At 40.0% G+C, this 27925-nt stretch overlaps 1 protein-coding gene across 3 annotated transcripts in view; it reads right to left on the reverse strand.

Annotated features, from left to right (window-relative positions):
- The window catches only part of ttc7a (tetratricopeptide repeat domain 7A), a 250058-nt gene that overhangs the window by 34429 nt on the left and 187704 nt on the right, over positions 1–27925 (reverse strand). For all 3 annotated transcript variants that reach the window (XM_008104901.2, XM_016991757.2, XM_062971056.1), the window contains one exon: positions 25939–26141. In XM_008104901.2, the coding sequence (XP_008103108.1) occupies positions 25939–26141 (203 nt within the window). The remainder of the gene's footprint in view (positions 1–25938; positions 26142–27925) is intronic.

The raw sequence follows: 27925 nt of genomic DNA on the forward strand, positions 1-27925 counted from the left end.
TTTCTATAGTTTTATGGATTTTGCTTTCTTGCAGAACCACCACACATGAAAAAATGATCCTGTTGCTTGTTTACATTTCTAATAGGTATTTTTCAATTGTGGCTGGATTTTGGCTATTTTTGCAGGTCATTTCTGACATTGAACTCAGTGTTGAACTTAAAAGAACTGGAGATGGGTTGCTGTCCACACAAAGAATTATATCCTTCTGTACTGATATCCTCCTCCTCCTCCTCCTCCTCCTCCAGTGGAGCTGTTTGTTTGATCTACAAAACCCTATTCAGAAAGTACCTTGCACTCAAACAAGACACAACCACAGCCCACTCCTCTGGCTAATATTTTTCTCAAGCGCAAGACAAACAGCAGAGTACATTTCTGGACGTGAACTGCCTGCCTCCTGCCACTGAATGGGTTCCTCTGAAGCAAGCTGTAATTCCTGTAGCACTATTGTTATCGCCTAGTTCCACCACTCAATGAGGACAGTGGTCCTGAATCACAAGATGGATCCTACCTAAGGAATATAGATGCATAGGTCTAAATTTTAATGGCATGGGAATTCATGTTCTAATGTGCGCCAACAGCATCTGTGGAAGCAGCAGAAAGCAGCACACAGTTTTCTCAGGTATTCCCTCTCCGTGTGTATTAATGCAAGGGATGAATTAATCCCTATCCTGTTGAGGCAGCTTTTCTACACTTATGCACAGTCAAACACTAATGTCTTCCCCCAAACAAACCAACAGGAAACTGTATAGCATAATTTGTTCTTTGATATGGGTGACTAGATTAGTCCCCTTCTGGTTCATTTCTATAGCTTCCCATTTCCATTCATAAATTCATTCTGCTTTGTCTCTAGATCAATCTATTTTTTTTCTTTTAAAAGAATTAAAACTGGAATTAGTTTTTAATTTTGCTTCAAAAGAATATACATTTTGGATTATGTTTTAACTTAAATTCATGTTCTGTACTAATTTTATTTTTAAAGGCGTCATCATACACATCTTCAGATGCAACAGGGGTCATTTATGCACCATGATACATTTCCAAACGGACAACTATACTGTGAAATTGGGAGATATGCAAAACTGTGAGCAATATAGTCATTTTAGGAACAATGGAGAAAGGAACCTATTTTTCCAATGTCTCAGAATTAAAAAGAAACCTGGTTGAGGATAGCAATGAAATGTTGCAACTGGTGGACTTATTTTTTGTGTCAGGAGCAACCTGAGTTGCTTCTGGAGTGAGAGAATTGGCCGTCTGCAAGGATGTTGCCCAGAGGACGCCCAGATGTTTTGATGTTTTACCATCCTTGTGGGAGGCTTGTCTCATGTCCCTGCATGGAGCTGGAGCTGATAGAGGGAGCTCATCTGCACTCTCCCCGGGTGGGATTCGAACCTGGCAGCTTTCAGGTCAGCAACCCAACCTTCAAGTCACAAGGCTTTTATCCCCTAGGCCACCGGAGGCTCCAAATGGTGGGCTGAAGTGCCAGGAAATGGCCAGGAAAAGTAATCAGGGAAAAAGACAGAAAACCATATTTTAGCTTATCAGAAGCGAACCAAGGGTACAGTTGTAATGTATTTAAATACACATAAAACTTGGCATTATACTAAATGGCCTTTGACCAGTAACTGGCCACTTGGAGTGCCTCTGGTGTTGCTATAAGGAGGTTCTCCGTTGTGCATGTAGCAGGGCTCAGACTGCATTGTAGCAAGTGTTCTGTGGTTTGCTCTTCTCCACACTCGCATGTCGTGGACTCCATTTCGTGGCCCCATTTCGTAAGGTTGTGGTGCCAGAGCACAGTCTGTTCAGTGCCTTCCAAGTCACCCAGTCTTCTGTGTGTCCAGATAAATACCATATATACTCGTGTATAAGCTCACCTCATGTATAAGTTGAGGGCAGGCTTGAAGGTAAAAATTATGGATTTTTATGACTAACGGATAAGTGGTGGGTCATTCTGTGGAGAAGAAAAACCACCAAAGCTACCACCATTTCCCCACACAAGGCCATGTATATTTCTAGGCTTGTACATGAGTATATAGAGTAGATTTAGACATACATACACTTAAAAAATCCCTAAGATTTGATAGACTCTTAGACAACAGTATGGCAGCTGATGCTCCTCCATGGGGCTCTGTATAAGAAGCTTTGGTGGCAACCATCATCAGCACAGAGGCAAGTTCTGTCTGGTCCATTTCTTCCCAACAGGTAAGAACGACCCAAAAAAACCTCGCTACCTTTGCAATGATAATGAAAATCCAAGTGTTCATGCTCACATTGCCAAAAGCAAACGTGTTAAGCACAATAAGCTTGTCACCTCTCTTTCTTTAATTAGCTATTCATGTAATATATAGGATTTATGGATTATAATTAAAGGGATCATTGATTCTGCGCTGACCTCATTAGCTCTGTGAGTTGCTTCCCTTTTGGATTAAGAAGTGAGACTGTAAAGATTATTTCAAAAATTATGTATGTATGCAAAATTTTAACCACATGATAAATTAATTGCTTAAAAAGATGAATGGTAATGTAATATTAAAACTGGAAGTTTCCTTTTTTCCCCTTGGCATAAAAACACTGGATTATCCTATAAGATTCGAAGGCTCTTACAAGAGCAGGCATTGTTTTTGACGAGAGCATGCATTGCATTCATTAGTAAAATGAAGTAAAAGATAAAGTCAGTAACTTGGCATGGTTATTGCATTAGCAGAACTATAGGAGGCCTCAGTGGCACAATGGATTGAACCCTTGTGCTGGCAGGACTGCTGACAGGCAGGCCAGTGGTTCGAATCCAGGGAGAGTGGGTAAGCTCCCGCTGTCAGCTCCAGCTCCCCATGCAGGGACATGAGAGAAGCCTCCCACAAGGATGGTAAAACATCAAACATCCAGGCATTCCTTGGGCAATGTCTTTGCAGACAGCCAATTCTCTCACACCAGAAGTAACTTGCAGTACAGTAGAGTCTCACTTATCCAACATAAACGGGCCGGCAGAACGTTGGATAAACAAATATGTTGGATAATAAGGAGAGATTAAGAAAAAGCCTATTAAACATCAAATTAGGTTATGATTTTACAAATTAAGCACCAAAACAGCATGTTATACAACAAATTTGACAGAAAAAGTAGTTCAATACACAGTCATGTTATGTTGTAATTACTGTATTAATGAATTTAGCACCAAAATATCACAATGCATTGAAAACATTGTCTACAAAAATGCGTTGGATAATCCAGAATGTTGGATAAGTGAGACTACTGTATTCCGAGTCACTCCTGACATGGAAAAAAAGCAGAACTATATGTGAAACGAATTACTTCATTATATAAAAGAGATTGCGGGATAGCAAAGATGACACCACTTAGAGAAAAGAATGAGGACCGTTTGGAGGTAGATCTAGACAGTGCATTATGATCAGGTAATTTTTGAAGAAATATCCAAAGAGGGGAAAGTTGATGAGAGAGAGTTAAAAACCAAACACATATAAAAAGAAAATGGAGGGGAACTTTTGGAGCAACCGAGAAATATACAGTTGGAGTGTCTATCCAGGAGGATGTGGATGAATTTCAAGCTGGAATAACAATTTCAGAGATGGACCCAGGCTTGGGCCCTCCAGATGTTTTGGACTTCAACTTCCACAATTCCTAACAGCCGGCAGTCCAAACATCTGGAGGGCTGAAGTTTGCCCATGCCTGAGATAACCTATATATCTGAAGCCCTGTTAGTTTGGTAGATTTACATCCAATGCTTACAATGGCTGGGATTTCAGAGAAAACCTCATGTTAAATATAAATACTCATAAGGGGCAAATTCAAAGGGTTGGGTTCGGGTTAATATGTATGCTATTTTGCTATTGGATATGGAAAGATGAAAATGTAAGAATGCTTCTTGGTTATATTAAATTTAAAGATGTGATGATTTGCAAAAGTTATGAGTCAAATACACATTGGGATAAGATATATATACATTTGTGTATACAAGCACACACACACACACACATATAAACATATGACTATAAGAAACAAGATTAATGGATTTTGTCTATAAATCTGGCTGGTATACATGTTGGAGCAGTAGCTAAGTGGAAGAGCTGTCTCGTTATAAAGAGGAAAATAATTATTACTTGAGGTTTCTTATTATGATAGATTGTCTGTTAAAAGAGAATAATCTTTTGATTAATTATGCTATCTGATAAAGATTAACAAGATTAATAGTGTGATTTGATACAACTGCTCTCTATTGACTTTATGTAGTAAATAAGTATATGTTTCGGTAAGCTTTGATTTTGATTATTAGTTGGTAGACTCTAAAAAGGGGAGGACTGCAGCTATGATAGATAAGTATATGTTTAAATAATTATTGAAAAGATGATGTGGAATTGCATCTATCTTTTCATCCCTTTGCTATCTCCTTGTTTTTCTTTGTGTTTTATGTTTTTCTATTTCTGTTTCATTTTATTTTGTTTTTATTATAGGTTGGTATTTGGTATTATATGTTGGGTGCCGCGATGGCACAGCAGGTTTAACCACTAAGCTGCAGTACTTGCTGACCAGAAGGTGGGCAGTTCGAATCTGCAGGACAGGGTGAGCTCCCATTGTTAGCCCCAGCTTCTGCCAACCTAGCAGTTTGAAAACATGCAAATGTGAGTAGATCAATAGGTACCGCTTCATCATGAAGTAATGACGCTCCATGCAGTCATGCTGGCTACATGACCTAGGAGGTGTCTACAGACAACGCTGGCTCTTCGGCTTAGAAGTGAAGATGAGCATCAACCCCTAGAGTTGGATGTGACTAGACTTAATGTGAAGGGGAAACCTTTACCTTTTATATTGTTCTATTTAAAATATTTTAAAATGTTTTTTTAAAAACCTAAAATTTATGGCATCAAATATCACAATTTGCTGACACGCTTGCCCTGTTATGAAGAGCCCTGTATGGGTTTTTTTTCACCCTTTCACTAAATGACATTCTACATGAGTATCTCAGTTAATAAAAATTCCAAGAGAGAAGTTCCTGTTTTAAAAAGTTCTTTTCCTGCCCACCTAACTCCTCCTATTTTCCTCCTTGTCCTCTGTCCTTTTGGAGGGGGTTTATTTTAAAGGCCTGGAATTGGGATTGTGGTTGCTTCATTTCCCATGTGTATACTATTCATTTTCAATACATATTCTGGTGAAAGAGGTTTAACCGTTCTTCTCTTTATATGATATAGGAACCTTTTCTTACTATTTCCATTTTGGGCTGTTGTGGGTTTTCCGGGTTGTGTGAATGAAGAAGAAGAAGATGGCCATGTTCCAGAAACATTCTCTCCTGACGTTTCACCCACATCTATGAGAAGCCATCCTAAGAGGTTGTGAAGTCTGTTGTAAACTAGGAAAGTGGGATTTATATATCTGTGCAAAGTCCAGGTTGGGAGAAAGAACTCTTGTCTATTTGAGACAAATGTGAATGTTGCAGGAGAGAATGCTTCTGGAACATGACCATACAGCCCAGAAAACTCACAGCAACCCAGTGATTCCGGCCATGAAACCCTTCAACAACATATCTCCATATTATTCCTATCTCTGTTATTATCTATTAAAGAACTAATAATATCCAGGAACACATCTACTTCATTAATTAAGATTGATCTCAATTAACGTGGATTGCGTATATAGGAAATAGACATTTCCATGGTAGACAATTCATTACAGTGAGCACTTGATATCAGCCAGGGTTTGGTTCCAGAATCACCTATGGAAACCAAAATACATAGATGCTAAAAGCATGCATAATGTGTACAATTAAATAGTAATGTGGTGTCCAAACCTATGTGAAATGACATTAGGTTACAATAAGGTACGCCTATACATCAATGTTATTTTTGGTGCAAAATTAATATTTTTTTATTTTTTGAAAAATATTTTCAAATTGTGATTTGTGGAATTCATGGATGCTGAGCCTACCAATATGTAGGACTGACTGGAATTCAAACAGACCTTTCTGTTTATCTCATCTTGATATTCATTGCCAATATCATTGAATTGCTACCTAGGATGGATGGTCTGTTTTGATGCCATTGCTCCATCTACGTTGTGTGGGTAAAACAATTCCCAACCACAAATAATTTGTCACAAAAGAATGAAAAACATCACAGTATTTCATTAAAGAGTAGCCAATAAAATGAGCCAACATTTCATAGAATAGAATAGATGATTCTATGATTCTATTTCATATCATGACGAACATTTTGACCAGAATGCTTGCCAATAAATCATTTGGGAAAGGGTCAACAAGAACAACTATGGGATGTAATGACGTGTTGAATGTTGCCTGCATATCAACAAACCTGAATAAATCTTGGTGAAAGGTGAGATTAAGAATGGTTGGCAGCACAGAAGAGGCAGGATCATGAAACTGTTACCAAGGTAATAATCTCTGAAAACAAGATTATTATCCATGAAATTCTGTAATGAACCCAGTTCATTCCACACACCGGTCAACCACACATTCGCTAGCTTTAATCCATGTTCTGGCCCAGAAGCTTGGAGGCTGCTTCTCTCAATGAATCAATATTTATTATTCAAGGACCTTTTTGGAATCATGGCTTTTACAAACTTTCCAAAATACAGAGGAGCCAATTAGAATTCTGTCTCTTCACAATCAGTTCCAGTATTAGGCAACCAGGCCTTTTAAGAAAACACAGATAGTTCTTCAGAATGAACCCATCAGCACATTCAGACCAATGAGTCTTTAGAAGGCCTGCTGAGACAACTATTTTGGGAGAGTTCCAGTTGGCATAGGATGATGAGAAGTTGCCTTATACTGAGTCAGAATTTGATCTGTCTAGCCCTTGACTGTTGAGTAGCAATAACTCTGCAAGTTTTCATGTAGGGATTTTTCCATTAACCCTATCTGAAAACCCTAGGTATTCCTGCTTGGGTGTCCCATTCAAGCAGTGACTATATCAAAGCCTGTTTACCTACTGAATTAGATGGGATCAGATGTATTCAGAATAGTATGGCTGTGGACCATAGCCTTCAGCAATCCTGATTTGGCAAGGAGAGTTCCAATTAATCATCTGTCATGCTACTTTTGTAGCTGCTTTTAAAATAACCCAGTTTCTGTCTCCTCTCTTACCTCAGCTTACAACAGTCGGTGAAACCTGAGTTCAAGGCGCAAATATAGTGTGCATTCAAATAACTCCACAAGAGGAGGGGGCAGAAGCTTGCCCTTCCTAGTAGGTTTAGACAAAAGCAAACTCTTGCACTTTGTGTTCTTACTCGTTAATCACTTTTGAATATTGATGGCACTATGATGTTGCTGTTACATGTTGTTTGAGCTTTAGACATTGTTTTTTCCTAGAATTTATTATTGTTATTTGTCAACCTGTTGGCTTTGACTTACATGACCTTATGAATGGGAGACCTTCATCAGACCTGATCATCAGCAGTCCTGCACAGACACAACCAATGTGGTGTAAAGGTTTGAGGACTGGACTACAACCATGGAGACCAGATTTGATTCCCTCCATGGCCATGGAAAACCACTGGGTGACCTTAAGAGAGTCACACACACTTAGCTCCAGAAAACCTCTTGACAGCTTGACCTTAGGTCGCCAAGGTAAACACAACATTTACTTATATATACTCTTCCTTTCTCATTTTAGCAATCTCTACTAAAATTACTATTTACTCATTACTCTAGTGATGTCAAAAGCTAAGTGCCATTGTTTTTTCACAATTCATCCAGCTCATCAGATAAGTTTTGGAGAAAACTGGGTGAGGTTCCCTTGGCTTCAGGAGATGCAAGAGGAACAGCCAAAAACCACATGTGATTCAACAGTCACAAGTTTTGCATTCCAGTTTTAATTATTTGATCTGGTGTCAGAGGCAACACCAGATAATGAAACAGCTGCAAGGGTGTAAGTATCCTGGCACAGAACACTGGTGCTGCTCTTTTGGCCCATCTGCCTATTTAATCCATTGGCAGCTGACATATCAAGCAGCAGACCCCAGTATGCTAATGTCCTTATTGCTCCTTGCATGGTTTTTCCTGTGTTCAATAATTATATGAATGTTCTAGTCTCAGGGATTGAGTTGAGTAGCTTGGACATGACCTTTCTCCTATCATGCAAATCTTTGACAGAAAGAGTTGCCACAAAAGTTGGAATCTAGCAATATCTGTCCATAACTATGTGAGTGCGGATCCTGCTGTCCAGAGACTCATTGCAGAACTGTCCTACAGTCCTTGGGGAACAATCTCAGCTGTTGTAAGAAACCCTCCTGGAAAAAAATTGTCTGGATTTGTAACCAACTCTCTCCCCGGCCCCCATGGATATTTTCAAATGGGGCAGCCTGGTACCCTCAAAATCCATTTGATTATTTTTCCCATCTGACCAAACTCTGTAGGTGGAGATAATGAAGGCAGCAGTCCAATCCTTCTGAAAGGCAGCAGGCCGGGGATGGCTGAGTTATGACAATATTGTCTAATGTGGTGAATCATCATGGGAGCAAAGCAAAAGCAAAAACAAAACATTAGGAGCAAAAACGAGAATCTATGCGTTAATAATAATTACAACAAATTACATTTTCTAGGAAAACATACTAAGCTAGAACATAAAGTGCCCTTTCTCCCAAGGAAACTCAGCATAATGATACATAGAAGTATATTTTACATTGGCTATTCTGCCCATCATTCTCACCCCCACTTCAAAGAGGACAACACAATGCTAGAGGGATTTTTTAACTTTAACTTTGCAAGTGGCAAACATGAAGGGTAGCAAAAACAAAACTGGGAAAGGGAGAAAGATAACTGTAAGAGGTCTCTTGTGGCATTGCTGCTGTGTGACGCAGACACACATGTGGAAAAGAACACATTTGGCCCATATTGAAAATAAGGGGGGAGAACAGCATGTAACAGATGAGATACATATAGATATGGATATAGGTTAACCTCTCTGTAAGAAACTGTTCTGCTTTGGATATACCGTACTATGTTCATCATATAAGTTAAACAAGCACGGTGAAGCCCTGTCTGACACTCTTGCCAATTACTGTTTCTCCGTATTATATCTTAATGGTATCCTTTTGCACTGGGTACAATAAAACAGTCGAGTCTCCTTTGGAAGGGAAGAAGCTGGCTATATATACGTATAAGGAGGAGGAGGAGGAGAAGTGATCCATACTTTAGTCTGGATCAAAGCACTCTACCATATCATGCAACATCCATAGATGAAAATCAAGACATTTGTGGCCACACAACCTCAAAGTGTGGTCAAGATAGCCAAATCCATAAATGAGGCAGAACATACAAACAATAGCTTGCTTTTGACTACTCCTACTGGGAAGGGCAAAACTTCAGCCCTTCTTCCCTTCCCATTGCTGAGTTGACTGAGTGGAAACAACTTTTGCAGTTCAAACGTAGTCTGCAGCAACTGAAGTAAGTACAGGACAAAGTGGGAGGAGAAGAGAGAAACTGGGATTTAAAAGCACCTGGAAAAAGTGGAATGACTGAGAATTTATCCGAATTACTCAAGCCAAATTGAAAGGTATGCTCTACCACTCAGAAAAATGGGATAATATTTCAGATACAAGAGATGTGCCAGCATGTTCCTATTTCTTCTCTTGTGTATAGTTATCAGACACTGAAATTCTAAAATGAACACACATCTTTATTGGGACGGATTAAAAGGGACGTGGGTTTCTTATTACCTATTTATTTATATTCATTAAAACTCTTCCACCCTGGCCTTTTATCATGGGATCTCAGGGAGGCAAACAATCTAAACAATGACAAACATTTATAGATTATAACCATAAATGATTAAACAAGATCAAAACATATTAAACATAACAATAGTTAAAGTTACTACAGTAGAGTCTCACTAATCCAAGCCTCGCTTATCCAAGCCTCTGGATTATCCAAGCCATTTTTGTAGTCAATGTTTTCAATATATCATGATATTTTGGTGCTAAATTCATAAATACAAGAATTACAACATAACATTACTGTGTATTGAACTACTTTTTCTGTCAAATTTGTTGTATAACATGATGTTTTGCTGCTTAATTTGTAAAATCATAACCTAATTTGATGTTTAATAGGCTTTTCCTTAATCCCTCCTTATTATCCAAGATATTCGCTTATCCAAGCTTCTGCCGGCCCGTTTAGCTTGGATAAGTGAGACTCTACTGTATTTAAAAATGTAAGGCCATAGGTCAGCATACTTTCATTTAAATCAGTCTTAATCATAATGGATTTTTTAAACAACAAACAAGAAGCTTGAGCAAATGTTCTAGTTTAGAACTATCTCTTCCACCAAACTGTTTATATAGGCACAAAATGGGGAAATGGCTATGTTTTTCGTATCTTCATCCCCTCTCCCTAGTCTATATGTGGGCAAGAATCCCAATTTTTGCTGGTTTTTGTCATCAAAACAGAACTGGCACACATGGAATCCATGGAGGAGACACTGCTGCATAGTTTGTGATGACATTCAAGAGGGCAGGAAGGTTTTCTTCAGGAAAAATGTTTTTCCAGATATGACTATTCTTAAAAATACTCATATTTCATGTTATCATGATTGGGGGACAGGAGAGACAGCGGGCTCAAAGGTCTTTGGGTTTTTACTAGAGACCTGAGAGTAACCATTCAGAAATCAGTGCAAAATGTTAAAAGAATCATTATCCCAGAAGCATGCTTTCATTATTTGAATGTTGCTGAACTTACAGCCCTCCACACAAAAACCCATTTTTGATTACTAGGATCCTTTTGCATCTCAGCAATATAATCTGTGGAGGTGGAGAGTCATATCCCACTGTTCTAACTTATGTCTTCCTCTACATTACAAAGCATTAGTAAAAGTCATTAAAACATATCTTAATTCATATTTTTTTTTGTCTCAGATCATTAAAAATCCTCCTTCTTTTATTTGGGGAATTGATCCCATTTATATTATTAGAGAAGATTTTTATATCTTTATTCATTGGTGTTGTCTTGCATCTCCCATTGAATTAACTCCTGAGGGATCACCAGCTGATAGTTTTCAGGAGAAAATTCCCTCAATCTCTTTGCCTCTCTTTTTTTCTTAGTAATGTTGCCTGGATGTTCTTCCTCTTCTTCCTCTGACATGTCCTTCCCTTCTTTATCCTCTTCAATATGAATTGATAGCGTTACAAGAAACGCACATAGCCAAAAAACATTCTAAATATCTAGTCCAAACACGTTTAGGGAAAGAATTTTTTGCAGCCGCAGACATCAAAAAAAGAGGAGTAGTTATCTATGTTCAAGATTGGATACCGGTGAAGCAAGCTTTTAAAGACGAGGATGGAAGATTTGTGGGTGTAATTTTGGAAATAAAGAATCAAAAGACATTATTTTGCAATATTTATTGCCCCAATGGTCCGAAAATGAAATTCATGAAAGATTTAAAAAATAATATTGAAAAACAAGAATTCGATGAATTAATAGTAGTGGGAGATTTTAATGCGGTAGTCGATATAGATAAAGATAAATCAAGAAAAACTAATATACAAAAACAAGATAAAGGGACAAATTCCAGTCTATTACCCAAGAAATTCCTAAAATATTTTGAGACACTAAATCTGATTGACATATGGAGACACCATAATGAAGATGAGAAAGACTATACTTTTTACTCAGGGAGGCACGAAGTATGGTCACGCATAGATATGATATGGATGACCAGAACCCTTACTACTAGAACAAAAAAAAAAAAAATACACCCTAGAACCCACTCAGATCATTGTGCTTTGGAATGCACATTACAGGGTACCAAAAACAACTTTAGATGGAGACTCAATGAAAATCTGCTGAAAAAAGGAAAGGATATTGAATATAATAGGAAGATATTAAAAGAATATTTGGATATAAATAAAGGAAATGAGACTACAAAAGAAACACAATGGGATGCGATGAAAGCAGTCATGAGAGGACATCTCATGCAACAAAATATAAGAAAGAACAGAAATAGAGACAAAGAAATAAAAGTTATACTAGACCAGATTAATCAAAAGGAGACAGTATTAAAAAAACAGCCAACTAATAAGAAGATAGCAATGGATTTAGAGTTACTTAAGAAACAGTTACAGATAACACAAACAGAAAAATTGGAGATACAATTGAAACGTTCAAAACAAAATTACTTCCAAAATGCAAATAAAATAGGGCAATGGTTAGCCAATAAATTAAAAGAGAAAAAACAGAAGACGCACATAACCAAAATACAACAGGAAGGGCTAACATACACAGAAGAAAATAAAATCACCGAATGTTTTGTAAAATTCTACAAAGAGTTATATAAGAGAGAGGGAATCGCAAAAGAAGAGATACTGCGATATATATGTAATTTAAAACTACCAAAAATAACAGATTTGCAAAGAGAAACATTGAATGGTACAATAACAACTTATGAAATAGAAAACGCTATCAATAAACTGAAAAATAATAAAGCACCGGGGCCAGATGGCTTCTCTGCTATCTTCTACAAAACGTTTAAAGATGAATTGGGACCGTTACTGAAAGAAGTATTAAATAATATTTTAGAAAAAAGCACACTTCCAAAATCTTGGGAACATGCTAATATTACATTAATACATAAAGAAAATACCGATCCGGCCGAGATTAAAAATTACCGTCCAATCTCTCTACTTAATCACGATTATAAAATCTTTGCAATAATAATGGCAGAGAGACTGAAAACATTCATGACAAATTGGATATCTGAAGACCAAACGGGCTTTTTACCCAACAGACAAATTAAAGATAATATTAGAATATTAATCGACACTATTGAATACTATGAATATCACAATGAAAAACAACTAGCACTGCTATTCATAGATGCCGAAAAGGCATTTGATAAAATTAACTGGAATTATCTAAAGCTACTATTAAAGGAATTGGATATAGGATTTAAATTTAAAAATTCAATAGAAGCCATATATAGGAATCAAAGGGCTACACTAATAATAAACGGCCAAGAAACTAAGAAGAACATACAAATTGAAAGAGGAACGAGACAGGGATGCCCCCTGTCCCCACTTCTTTTTATTCTGATTATGGAAACCTTAGTAAGAGCAATTAATGATGATAAATATCTTGAAGGGTTAAAAATTAGAAAATATAACTTTAAATTAAGGGTCTATGCGGACGATGTAGTATGCATAATTGAAAACCCAAAAGATAGCATAACCAATTGGATAGATAAAATAGAAAATTTCGGCAAAGTAGCTGGCTTTAAACTAAACAAACAAAAAACAAAAATTTTAACTAAAAATGTGGACAGAAACACAAAAGAATCAATACAGCTAAAAACAGGAATAAGAATAGAAAATAAAGTGAAATATCTAGGGGTGACTTTAACACCGAGTAATGCAAAACTGCTAAAAAACAACTATGAGCAACTTTGGCTAAAAATAAAAAGAGATTTGGAGAAATGGAAATATAAAAACTTCTCGATACTAGGAAGAATAGCTATTATTAAAATGTCAATCCTGCCACAAATACTGTTTCTTTACCAGACAATTCCAATAATTAGAAATAACTTCCTTTTTAAAAAATGGAATAGGGAAATCACAAAATTTATATGGCAAAACAAAAAACCAAGAATTAGGCTAAAAATATTGACAGATGACAAAAAAAGGGGAGGGCTAGGCCTACCTGACTTTCAAACATATTACGAAGCCTGTACCCTGTCTTGGGTCAAGGAATGGGCCACACTAAAGAATGTAAAACTACTGGAATTAGAGGGCCATGATGTCAAGGACAGAACGCCACAAGGTTCAAGATAACAGAGTTTATTGGATTACAGAACTCAAAAATGCCCGTAAAATACAAGGGCCAGGCAGTATTAGCCTTTAGGAGCAAAAAGGGGCAAGGAAAAAACGTTCAAAAGATAAACCGGATTAAACCGGAGTTTAATCCGGGTAAAAACAAACTGCTTGCTTCAGCCTGGGGATAAACAAAACAAAAGCCGAAGAACAACAGATACAAAAGAATGCAATTAATTGGCAGCAGATTCCTCTCTGCTGCCAACACTGTGCTTAGAGTAACTTGCGTCGCTCCCACACACACAGCAGACAGGATTTCCAACACGAACAGATCAGCCAAGGATTGTAGCAGTAGAGTAGACCCAGTTCCTTTCCGTAGATCAAAGCCAGAAGCAGACGTTTGTAGATTCCAAGTCCAAGAAGGGGGGAAGACAAGCCGTGGTCAGTTCAGTCCGAGTTTTCAAAACAGGAGATGGCGTCCGTCAAGAAGACGACGGAAGGTCAAGCTAATAAGAGTAAGCACAGGTTTGCACAAACAAATGCCCACACAATTCCTCCCGCCGTCTGACCCTGAATTCCAAAACAACTTACGTCTCAGCACAGGAAAACACACCAGTCTTCAGGAAAGCGTCCCACACAGATCCCAAGCGTTCGTCCAGATTACCTTGCCCAACGCAATTTGCAATTGCTCCCAAGCCCCATTTTATGCCAGTTACAAATCCTCATCACTGTCAGCTGTCCTCCTTAACCCGGGCGTTTCCTCATCACTTTCCTCATCAGAGCTGGAACACCTCTGACTACGCCCCACAGCATCTCCAGCTGTGGATCCCGTCCCATCCCTCCAGCTAAGCCATGGGTCTAATCCTGAAGGTCCCCATTCATCTTCTATCCCATCATGACCAGTGGCACCCAATTCCTCCCTTACCCGAGTCCAATCCATCTCATCCTCCTCCGAGCTAACCAGCCCCTCCTCCATTCTCTCCGTAAACCCCTCAAAAGACTCTTCGTCAGATGGTGCTGCAGAAATGTCTCGCAGTCTTTTTCTTTCTCGCTCCTCGAGAGTATCTGACTCTCGAGGAGTCTTACGCCCACGTCTGTCAGTAACAGAGCCATGAGGCTCAATCATAACACTATCCCCTCTCACAAAGGCCTCCTCCCCCGATGGCGGAGAAGTGGCAGTGATACCCTCCGCTATAGCACCACGACGACTAGAGGTATCTAGTTTCAACAGCGAACGATGAAAGACTGGATGGACCTTTAAACTAGACGGTAAACGCAAACGAAACGCAACGGAAGAAATCTTTTTAACGATAGGAAAGGGACCCAAATATCGCGGCGCAAACTTTCCCCCAGCCTGTTTAATATGTTTGGAAGATAACCACACCAAATCCCCTTCTTCCAACTCCTCCCCTGCCTGCCTGTGGCGGTCAGCCTGAGTCTTTTGCGTTGCCTTAGCTTCCAACAGTAAGCGACGGGCAACATCATGCAGTGCAGCCATTTCCGAAGAGCGGTATACAGGGTCCGAAGAGACCACATTGGTCGACGGCGCCACACCTCCCCGTGGGTGAAAACCATAAGTTAGCTCAAATGGCGTATGCTGACTAGACGTGTGCACCGCATTATTGTAAGCGAACTCCGCCACCGGTAACCACTTCACCCAAGCCGTGGGTTGATCTAAACAAAAACAACGCAAATACTGCTCTAAGAGCCCATTAACCCGTTCCGACTGTCCATCCGTCTGCGGATGAAAGGCTGAAGAAACGTTTAACTTAGTCCCTAAGCACTCATGGAAATGTTTCCAAAAGCGTGACACAAATTGCGGAGCCCTATCTGAAATAATCACCTCGGGTGCTCCGTGCAAACGATAGATGTGCTTAGTAAATAGTAAGGCCAACGTAGGGGCCGCCGGAATGGTTGAACAAGGAATAAAATGAGCCAGTTTGCTAAATAAATCCACCACCTCCCAAATACAAGTATAACCCCCAGACTTAGGCAAATCTGAAATAAAATCCATGGAAATGATTTGCCATGGCCTCTCCGGAACAGGTAGAGACGACAACAACCCTCTAGGGCGCCCAACAGGCGTCTTACTCTGCTGGCAAACAGCGCAGCTGTCACAAAAGCGCAGAATGTCTTGCCGCATCTTTGGCCACCAGTAGCTCCTGGTGATAAGCTGTACGGTCTTGAACCTGCCAAAGTGCCCAGCCATGGGTTCGTCATGGTGGGCTCTAATCACCTCCAACCTGAGGGCCCCCACTGGTACGTAGACCTGCCCCCTGCGTACCAATACTCCGTCTTGATCTTGTAGATGCGGCAGTATTGTACGGTTACCTGCTGATAGCAGCATCAGTTGCTCCTGAGTCCACACATCATCCCTCTGAGCCTCAAGGATCTGGTCATGTAACCCGAGCTCATTGTCTACAACACATAGAGAGGCAGTAGGCAAGATGGTCTGACATACTACCTGCTCATTGGTCTTAAACTCCGGCTTGCGGGATAAAGCATCGGCCCGCAAGTTTGCCTTCCCCTCCACGAACTGCACCTTGAAGTTAAACCTGGAGAAAAACAAAGCCCATCGGATTTGACGCTGGTTTAACTTCTTTGCTGTTTGTAAGTGCTCTAAATTCTTGTGATCAGATCTGACCACAATCTGGTGCCGTGCCCCTTCAAGCCAGTGCCGCCACACCTCAAACGCCACCTTAATCGCCAACAACTCCTTCTCCCATATGGTATAGTTCTGCTCGAAGGGTGTTAGTTGCCGCGAGTAAAAACCACAGGGACGCAAGGTCCCTGAGGAATCCTTCTGAGACAATACAGCCCCCAACGCGTAGCTAGAAGCATCCGCTTCTACCACGAACGGTTTGTCAACATCAGGATGTGTTAGTATGTTGTCCGATTGAAAACTAGACTTAAGTTGTAGAAACGCATCGTGAGCTTCCCGCCCCCACACAAATGGCTGTTTCTTACGCAGGAGCTGCCTCAAAGGTACCGTGAGCTTTGCAAAATTCGGAATAAACTCCCGGTAGTAATTAGCGAAACCTAAGAACCTTTGTACATCCTTCTTAGTCTTTAGCTCCTGCCATGAGTTAACGGCGTCGACCTTATGTGGATCCATTTTAAGTTCCCTACCTGACACTACATGACCTAGGAACTCCACTTCAGGCACATGAAAGACGCACTTGGAAGCCTTGGCGAAAAGCCCATTAGCCCGCAGACGGTGCAGAACCTGCTTGACATGTTGATGATGTTCTTTCTCGTCCTTAGAAAAAATCAAGATATCATCCAAATAAATCACTAAAAATTGGTCAATTAGGTCCCTGAACACATCGTTCATGAACCTCTGGAAGACCGCAGGAGCGTTGCAAAGTCCGAAAGGCATGACTCGGAACTCGTGGCATCCGAAACACGTGTTAAATGCCGTCTTCCATTCATCCCCTTCCCGTATACGGATTAAGTTATATGCCCCCCGCAGGTCAAGCTTGGTAAAAACCTTAGCCCCTTGCACCCTTGATAATAGTTCCGAGATTAAAGGTAGCGGGTACCTATCCCGAATGGTGTATTTGTTTAGGATCCGATAGTCGCAGACCAGCCTAAGTTCCCCAGTCTTTTTGGCTACAAAGAATACTGGTGCCGCAGTTGGAGAGCTAGATGGGCGAATAAACCCCTTGGCTAAATTTTCATCTAGAAACTCCCTCAAAGCTTGCCTTTCCGGTACAGTCAAGGCATACAGCCTTCCTGCTGGCAATTTCGCACCTTCTGCTAACTTGATGGCGCAATCATATGGCCTGTGCGGTGGTAATTTGTCCGCTTCTCTTTTACAAAATACATCAGAGAACTCCCCATACTCAGCAGGCACTCCCTCCATATCAGATTGAGTAACATTCAGAGTGCAACAATCCTGCCTCTTTAAGGTCACTTTACGTGTCGCCCAATCTACTTGTGGGTTTACTACAGCTAGCCAATCCATCCCCAGGATCACATCATATCTAGGCAAACTCGTAATATCCCACACAAACGTTCCCGTTACTCCCTGCACCTCCCACATTACTGCTGAGGTTTCATGGTTAACCACCCCAGTCTCCAGCAGTCTCCCATCTGCTCCTTCCACCCACACGTCGCATGCCTTGCGCACTCTAGGAATGCCATGCTTCTTAGCAAACTCAATATCTACATAAGAGACCGTAGCCCCTGAGTCCAGCAGTGCCAAAGTAGAAACAAGTTCCCTTCCCCCAACAGATAATGTAATGGGTACGAAAACATGCTTCCTCCCCTCAGTTGACTGCTTGAGGAGCCCTAGTGCGTTGGACTCACGTCGCACTAGGGCTGGCCTTTTCCCGAAAGCTGAGAAGGTTTCACATTACAGTTTTTGGCAAAATGCCCCGCATTCCCACAGTACAAACACAACCCCAGCTGCCTCCTACGGCTCCTTTCCTCTGTAGACAGCTTTTTAAAGACCCCAAGCTCCATAGGCTCTTCCCCCATCACCACAGGTGCCCTGGTAATATGCATGGGTGGCGCACACATTGCTTTCGAGTGTTTACGAGCCTCGAACCTTGCGTCTAAACGCAGCACCTTAGCTACTAAGGCGTCCCAATTTTCAGCCGGCTCCAAGCATGCTAATTCATCCTGGAGCATATCACTTAACCCGGCAGTAAATAAAAGCATGAATGCATTTTCCCCCCAATCCAGCTGGTGGCGATACAAGTTAAACTTATTTAAGTAATCCAAAACAGTCCCCTTTCCCTGTTTCAACCGATACAGAGCCCACCCAGCATTCTCCGTGCGGAGAGGATCCCCAAAAGTGTCAGTTAATAACTTTTTGAAATTATTCAAATTGTCCTTGACTGGGTCATTTCCCAAAATTAAATTAGTGGCCCATTGTCCTGCGGGACCGGTCAACAAACTCAAAATAAATGCCAGCTTGCTAGTGTCTGTAGGAAAAGCATGAGCACTGAGCTGGGAAAAATAAAGCTCCACTTGTGCCAAAAAGGTTGGCAACTTGCACCTGGTTCCGTCAAAGCGTTCAGGAGTCAAAACATGTCCTTTCACAGCATGAGCTGCTTGGCTGACGGTAAAAGCCGTTTGTAATTGGTCAAATTTGGCCCTTAACTCCTCCATCGTCTTCCTGACGGGTTTATTGCTGCAATAAACTTTTTATGGGCGTTGGGCAATCTGTCAAGGACAGAACGCCACAAGGTTCAAGATAACAGAGTTTATTGGATTACAGAACTCAAAAATGCCCGTAAAATACAAGGGCCAGGCAGTATTAGCCTTTAGGAGCAAAAAGGGGCAAGGAAAAAACGTTCAAAAGATAAACCGGATTAAACCGGAGTTTAATCCGGGTAAAAACAAACTGCTTGCTTCAGCCTGGGGATAAACAAAACAAAAGCCGAGGAACAACAGATACAAAAGAATGCAATTAATTGGCAGCAGATTCCTCTCTGCTGCCAACACTGTGCTTAGAGTAACTTGCGTCGCTCCCACACACACAGCAGACAGGATTTCCAACACGAACAGATCAGCCAAGGATTGTAGCAGTAGAGTAGACCCAGTTCCTTTCCGTAGATCAAAGCCAGAAGCAGACGTTTGTAGATTCCAAGTCCAAGAAGGGGGGAAGACAAGCCGTGGTCAGTTCAGTCCGAGTTTTCAAAACAGGAGATGGCGTCCGTCAAGAAGACGACGGAAGGTCAAGCTAATAAGAGTAAGCACAGGTTTGCACAAACAAATGCCCACACAATTCCTCCCGCCGTCTGACCCTGAATTCCAAAACAACTTACGTCTCAGCACAGGAAAACACACCAGTCTTCAGGAAAGCGTCCCACACAGATCCCAAGCGTTCGTCCAGATTACCTTGCCCAACGCAATTTGCAATTGCTCCCAAGCCCCATTTTATGCCAGTTACAAATCCTCATCACTGTCAGCTGTCCTCCTTAACCCGGGCGTTTCCTCATCACTTTCCTCATCAGAGCTGGAACACCTCTGACTACGCCCCACAGCATCTCCAGCTGTGGATCCCGTCCCATCCCTCCAGCTAAGCCATGGGTCTAATCCTGAAGGTCCCCATTCATCTTCTATCCCATCATGACCAGTGGCACCCAATTCCTCCCTTACCCGAGTCCAATCCATCTCATCCTCTTCCGAGCTAACCAGCCCCTCCTCCATTCTCTCCGTAAACCCCTCAAAAGACTCTTCGTCAGATGGTGCTGCAAAAATGTCTCGCAGTCTTTTTCTTTCTCGCTCCTCGAGAGTATCTGACTCTCGAGGAGTCTTACGCCCACATCTGTCAGTAACAGAGCCATGAGGCTCAATCATAACACATGACCTGCGCTCAGGATGGCACAATTATTTATGGTACAACAAAAGGAAAACGGAGAAAAATTTCGGTAATCATTATATTCGAGCATCTCTAATAAGGGTGTGGGAAAAATATAAAGACAGACTGTACGCAAGAACTCCATGTTGGATATCCCCAATAGAAGCCAAACACAAAAGGGAATTAGCGACAGAAAATTGGCTAACATACAAACAAATTTTGAGAAAATCAAACAACCAAAACTTTAATATAAAGACACATGATGAACTTAAAAAAGAATTTCCAAAAATAACATGGTTTCAATACTATCAAATAAAACAGTGCTATAAAGAGGATACAGAAAAGGGATTTTCACAAAATCAAGGCCCTTGGGAAACTATAATGCAAAAAGGAAAAAAAATTATTAGGATATTATACCAGATGTTATTAGAATGGTCAACAGAGGAGGAACAAATTAAACACTGTCAGGTAAAGTGGGCCCAAGATATAGGCCACAGCATAAACATAAACCAGTGGGAGAAAATCTGGAATAAAAAAATAAAATACACCATAGCCACAGAAATCCAAGAAAATTGGTATAAGATGTTTTTTAGATGGTACCTCACCCCTGTCAAACTAGCAAATTTTAACAAACACAATACGAATAAATGCTGGAAATGTAACAAAGAAGTAGGAACCTTCTTACACCAATGGTGGAAATGTAAGAAAATCAAAGAATACTGGAAAAAAGTCCACAAGGCATCACAATCAATACTAGGACTCAAGTTTCCTCTATCACCAGAGACTTATCTATTAGGAATATCAAATGTAAAAACAAACAAGAATCAAGACAAATTACTATTTCTTATTGGAACCGCAGCAAGACTAGTTGTAGCCAGAATATGGAAGCAAAAGGAGGTACCGTCCATCAACGATTGGATTCTAAAATTGTTTGATATAATACAAATGGACATGTTAACTCAAAGACTAAGAGAAGTCAAAGAAAAAACAGACTGGCTGGGCTTCAGAGACTTCATTCAGAAAGAAGGATATAATTTAACAATAGACTTAATTGGTATGTGATATACACCAAAACTACAAGACTGTTAATACCTGAGATGAAAACAGACTACAAGATTTTGAAACCCTCAAGAGGTCAATGGGAAGTCATCCACATTTTTTTTGTTTTTTTTTGTTTTTTGGGTTTTTTTATTATTATTATTTTTTCTCTCTTTTTTAATTTTTTTTACACCTTTTTTAAAAGTTTATTATTTATTTATCTTTCCTTTGCTGGTGTTATCTTCTTATGCTTTTTTGGTCTCTGGTCTCTACTTTCACCCCACTGTCTACACACAACTGTTTTCCTCGCTTTCACTGTAATAATAGATAAAAGCACAATAAAAACTATTATTAAAAAAAAAAAACATATCTTAATTCAAATGCATTTTCCCATCTGCAGATAGCAGGGTGTTGGTCTCTTGTGGTCTCTTCCAACGCTATGATTCTATGAGATTTTATATAATTAAATATGGAAATCAGAATCATCCATGATTTAGTGTTTCTCCTTTTTTATTTATAGCTTTGAAAGCTGCAAAAAAGAATATCAACTATTATGAAATGTGGTGCTAGATGACAGTTATCTGGGCATGATGGATCACTAGAGAAACAAAGAAACAGATCTCAGAGCAAATCTTGTTAGATGTCAAAATACCTGAGGCTATTGTGCATTGGACACATGGCTTGTTCAAGAGAAATAACTGGAAAAGACAATAATGTTCTGGAATTGGAAGATAATAGGAAAGATGAAGACTACATTTCAGATAGTTTGAATCACTCAAGGAAGTGACAATGTTGAGTTTGCATGAGCTGAACAGAGCTGTTGTTGACAAGGCCACAGGGAGGTTTCTCATTCATTTGTTGTAGTTGTTGGATTTTTAAGACTTATGGCAACCAATCACAAGTTTTCTTGGCAAAATTTATTCAGAGCAGGATTGCAACTGCCTTTCTCTGAGGCTGAGAGAATATGGCTTGCCCAAGGTCTCCTCATGGGTATCCATAGGCAAGCAGGGAAGTCCCGGTCCAATACTCAAATCATTGCACCACACTTGCTCTCTTAAAGTTACAGTACTTGGGGAATTTTAAAAGTAAAGTCTGAATCCCATTGTTTGCAGACTCATTGAATCAATGCAACTTTCTTCGTGTCAGGAGCGACTTGAGAAACTGCAAGTCGCTTCTGGTGTGAGAGAATTGACCGTCTGCAAGGACGTCGCCAAGGAGATGCCCGGATGGTTTGACGTTTTACCATCCTTGTGGGAGGCTTCGCTCATGCCCCCACATAGGGAGTTGGAGCTGATAGAGGAAACTCATATGCACTCTCCTCGGGTTGTATTCAAACTGGCCACCTTCAGGTCAGCAACCCAACCTTCAAGTCAGCAGTCCTGCCGGCACAAGGGTTTAACCCACTGTGCCAACCGGGGCTCCCTTCTATCAATGCAACTGATTGAAATGTTGAACTACCAAGTTACCATTGATACAATGGGAACTGAAAGAGGATTAAGGCCCAACAGGTATTAGCACACACACACCTTTTTATCATGAGTCATAACTCAACGTGTTACATAATGCATTATCTCTGAGTTGATTTTAAAACTAACTGTAAAAAAAAAGTCTTTGGCTTTTGCTCTCAAATAGTTCTTGAGCCTCAGCAAACTATGACTCCTATGATACCAGCACTGAATCATAGTACTTAAAGTGGTGCATTTACTCTACAGTGTAGATAAGAGATTCCCAAACATTTCGTGTTGGTGACACACCTTTTTAGACAAGCATCATTTTGCAACACATTAATGTCATTTTACTAGGAAACCAGAGGTGAAACCAACCCCTTATAAAAGATACGGATACAGCCTAACAATCTTGACTAAGTCTGCATGGTTAAATTTCATAAATGAGGAGAAAGTGGATGTGAAGAGTTCCTAGTCTGCAGTTATTCATTAGGCAGCATTATGAAGTCTGCAGTTATCCATTATGCAGCATCAACTCTGCCCCTTGCCAACTATTATTAAACCTTTGTTCTTCCAAACTCTCAATTGCATCTAATGACAACTGCCATGACTTATCTGCAATGTCTCACCCCATCCCTTTTTGCTTGGTGAATTGCATCTCCATCATGACAGTGCAAGAGATTCTTTCTTCCACCCTGGATCTTCCACACATATAGAAAACTCCCTTGCTTAGTTTCCAATATACCTCACAACCTCTGAGGATGCCTGCCATAGATGTGGGAGAAACATCAGGAGAGAATGCTTCTGGAACATGGCCAGACAACCAGGAAAACTCATAACGACCCAGTGACAGAGATTGTTTCATTTCAAGAGTAGTAAGCATGAGACAAATGGATAATGGTGACATATGTCTTCTCGAACCCTATGGGTCACAGCCATTGTTTTGATTGCAATCAGCACATTAGTTGTTTAATCACACTAATCATTCAATTAAGTCTTTTAGACCTATTATGAAATGTTTGAACTTGCCTGGCTGAATCAGAAGCACAGTTGTGTTGCTATGGCCAGTTTCCTGGAAGATAAAGATTTTCTCCTAATCTCATTCACTGCACCTTTGTTATTAGGGAGGTTGCCAAGGTTTGTAATTATTTGCTTTGGAGTACAAATCATTCTAGCTCGTAATAACGTTCAGATTTATCCCAAATCAATTGCCACTTTCCTGGCTTATAATCAGTGGCGAGGTCCTTAGTGTGCCTGGTCAATTTTCAGCTGTCCTTGTTCAAAAAGTTCTTCAACATTAGGTATTTATTCATTCTGATAAATGCTGGAAATATTTGTTATAGGGTCTCTTCTGCTTTGTATTTTTAAGACTGAAGATTCAGGATGGCTCATGGATGAGAGACAAAGGACGAATGGCTGAGATCCTACATCACTGACATACCGTGTTTCCCCGAAAATAAGACAGTGTCTTATATTATTTTTTACTCCCAAAGATGCGCTAGGTCTTACTTTCAGGGGATGTCTTATTTTTCCATGAAGAAGAATTCATATTCATTGTTGAACAAAAAAAAAAGAACATTTATTCTATACTGTACAGTAGTTGTCATCACAAACCAACATAACTAAACCAGACAAACTGTGACTCCTGTCAAGAATTCTTGTTACTACATATACAACTGGTATGTAAGTCTCTCTGGGGAGATGGAAGAGGGGTATAAAAATAAAATTATTATTATTGTTGTTGTTGTTGTTGTTGTTATTATTATTATTATTATTATTATTATTATTATTATTTACATTTACCGATCCTGCATGCTCTGGTGTTCTGTTCATTGGGCATTCTTCCAAACAAAAACTTTGCTAGGTCTTACTTTCAAGGGAGGCCTTATATTTAGCAATTCGGGAAAACCTCTACTAGGTCTTATTTTTTGAGGATGTCTTATTTTAGGGGAAACAGGGTAGTTACAACTGTGTAAGTACTGTATATATTCATGTATAAGTCAGCCTCATGGGCGAGTCAAGGGTGGGTTTTGGGGCCAAAATTATGGATTTTGATATAACCTGTGGATAAGTCAAGAGTCAGTCCTTAGAGAGAGGAAAGCACCAATGACATCTCAGGAGGCCAGCCATTCCTGCCATCACCACCATTTCCCCATTCAGACACACAAAAAGCCTAGAAGCTGCACTATGGCAGAGAGAGTAGTAGGGGCCAATGTTTATTTTAGGTTCTCCTAGCATAGAGTAAGCTGTTGCCTTTTGCTACTCTGTTTAGAGAAGGGAATAGTACTATTCACATTAACCCATGAATAAGTCAACCCAGATTTTTGGGATGATTTTTGACTAAATTTTCAAGACATATACATGAGTATATTGAGTACATATCATCCCTTGACTTAAGGAGCCGTGGTGGAGCAATGGGTTAAACCCTTGTGCCTACTGAACTGCTGAGCTGAAGATTGGGTTGCTGACCTGAAGGTTGCCGGTTCAAATCTATGAGATAGGGTGAGCTCCCATCTGTCAGCTCTAGCTTGCAGGGACATGAGAGAAGCTTCCCAGCAGGATGGTAACAATGTCTCTGTAGATGGCCAATTCTCTCACACCAGAAGCGATTTGCAGTATGTTCTCAAGTTGCTTCTGACACAATAAAATAATCCCTTGACTTGATCTCCCAAAACTACCTTAGATAGCAGCCATTCTGAAGGATAGAGGTTTCTTTTGCTAGGCTCGGGCTGTGGAGAGCATCTGCTATGAATCACTGCAATGAATCACTCTGACCAGGAGGTCATGAGTTCGAGGCCCGCTCAGAGCCTATGTTTGTTTGTCTTTGTTCTATGTTAAAAGGCATTGAATGTTTGCCTATATGTGTAATGTGATCCGCCCTGAGTCCCCTTCGGGGTGAGAAAGGCGGAATATAAATGCTGTAAATAAATAAATAAATAGTGATCAGGGTGCAGCAGGATGACTTTTCAGCCCCTCTCACCTGTGGTCTGCGATGGGAGAAGAAGTTATGACAGGGACCAGTTTCTGATTGTCACACTGGAGATTACAGACAGTTGGAGGTTGGAAAAGACATTTAACTGTGCTATGATCCCTAGCAGATCTGTGTTGTTTGATATGGCTCCTGGATATTCTGGGCCAGTTTGTCTCTGCAATTTAAAAAGCAGTGATAGCTATTGTAACCAGGCATGTAAACCACAAATGTCCACAGAGAATTACTGCAGCACAGTATGGATACTGAGATTTCAAAGAAAGAAATACCCAAGTATAGCTTAGCGCACCATGCATTTCGCAATAGTATGCCACATCCTTGGGAGGGCCAACAAAACACTACACGTGACATGATAAGAACGTAAATCTAGATGGGAGCACTCTGTATCCACTCACCAAGGAGTTCATGATTTCCACTCCGCTTGGATTCACTGTTAGGGCTTCACTGTACAACTGCTTTGCTTCCTCCAAGCTGCTGTTCCTCTCTGCAAGCCTCCCCCGCATGTACAGCACAGCGTGAGAGGTGGGAAAGAGACTGGCTGCCTCCTGGATACAGAAGCTTGCTTCTTTGAGATGCTGTTGGTCCATAAAGAGTTCAGCTAAAACAAAGCAAATGCAATTTATTGAAATGTGTAAACATCCCCCCACACACTTTATCTTGGAGTGCCTCACTCTAAAATGACAAGAATGTTGGTCGCTTAAGAACAGAGACATGCTCCGTAAAAATAAACGGGTTTATGATGTAAGGATTTGAAAATGTGCTCCCTGAATTGCTGGGATATTGTATATTTTAAATTGTTTTTATTAAATGTTCACAACCAGTTAAAAATAAAACGAACAAACAAACACTGAATCTAAAATAAGAAACAAAACAAAACATCTGATACAATAATAACCCACAATAATCCCCCTCATAACTTCCACCATTCTACTAGCCAAAACTAACAACGTTTTTTTTAAAAGATAAGGATATTGCGTATTTTAAGCATTTGCAAATTTTAACTTTCTTGCTAATCAGTTCATGGATCTTTCTGTTTGGTTCATTTCAAGAAAGGTAGATGAAAAATGTGCTATGAATAATGATGGTGAATATAATGATAATTTTTAGAAAGTTGGGTTGCTGTGAATTTTCCGGGCTGTATGGCCCTGTTCCAGAAGCATTCTCTCCTGATGTTTCACCCACATCTATGGCAGACATCCTCAGAGGTTGTGAGGTCTGTTAGAAACTAGGCAAGTGGGGTTTATATATCTGTGGAATGATGTCCAGGGTGGGAGAAAAAACTCCTGTCTGCTTGAGGCAAATGTGAATGTTGTAATTGGCCACCTTGATTAACATTGCAGCTTCAATGCCTGGCTGCTTCCTGCCTGGGGGAATCCTAGGAAGGATATATTTTGTTGGGTGCGTGTAGGTGAAACCACAGGTATGGGATCTCTGAGAACAGGGATAAAAAATTATTCCCTGAATTTTATTCAATTAGTTTTATACAATTAATACAATTAATATTTTCCAAACCAGATTATTAGAAGTTTTACTTTATTTTATATCAAAAGCCATTTGTAGAATTTATTAGATATACGTGTTAGCTCACACGCATCATCCCTCACACACGATGCATAACAGGTAGATGGAAAACCATCTTAAAAAAAGAAAACAGGTTCATAAAAATGAAGTAATTCCTCTGTTTACTTTTCTCAACAAGAAGTAATTGTTCTATCACTTTTTACAATGAGAAATATCGAACAAGAATACAAATGTACCCTGCTGGCATAAGTAATCAATTTCTGTTAATGTAAAGACTAAGATTTATTATGCTTTACACTCAACTGTTATTATGCCCTCATGAAAGCTTCACAGGAATACATTTAGTTCTTTTTATTAGGCTATCTCACTAAAATGGAAATATCTGACACTAAAAGAAATGTAGTAATTCTTGTTTATAGCTATAGGGGGAAAGCATTATCCATTGGTTGATAAATCTACTTTTGGTTTTCAGATACAAGACAGATTATGAAAGTAAGAGCTGACGCTATTAACATTAATATTGTATTGGGAACGTAAGTATGATATTAAAAAAGCAGTCTTAATTTCTGTCATCTCAGATTGAGGAGAGAGAAGCACAGAACTGTAGGAATACCAGCCTAATTCAGCAAATTAAGAGTATACACACTTTCTTATATTGTACTGTACTTTTATTTCTATTGCAATTTTTTAAATCATGACAGAAGCAAATTGAGGCAAGTAGCTTCTGCTGTGAGAAAATCAACCATCTTCAAAGACTACCCAGGGGACTGCAGGATGTGTTACCATCCTGCAGGGGGCTTCTCTCATGTCCCTGCATAGGAAGCTAGGGCTGACAGATGGGAGCTCACCCCGTCCCGTGGG

Source organism: Anolis carolinensis, chromosome 1 (assembly GCF_035594765.1).
Source record: "Anolis carolinensis isolate JA03-04 chromosome 1, rAnoCar3.1.pri, whole genome shotgun sequence".
NCBI classification, from domain to species: Eukaryota; Metazoa; Chordata; class Lepidosauria; order Squamata; family Dactyloidae; genus Anolis; species Anolis carolinensis.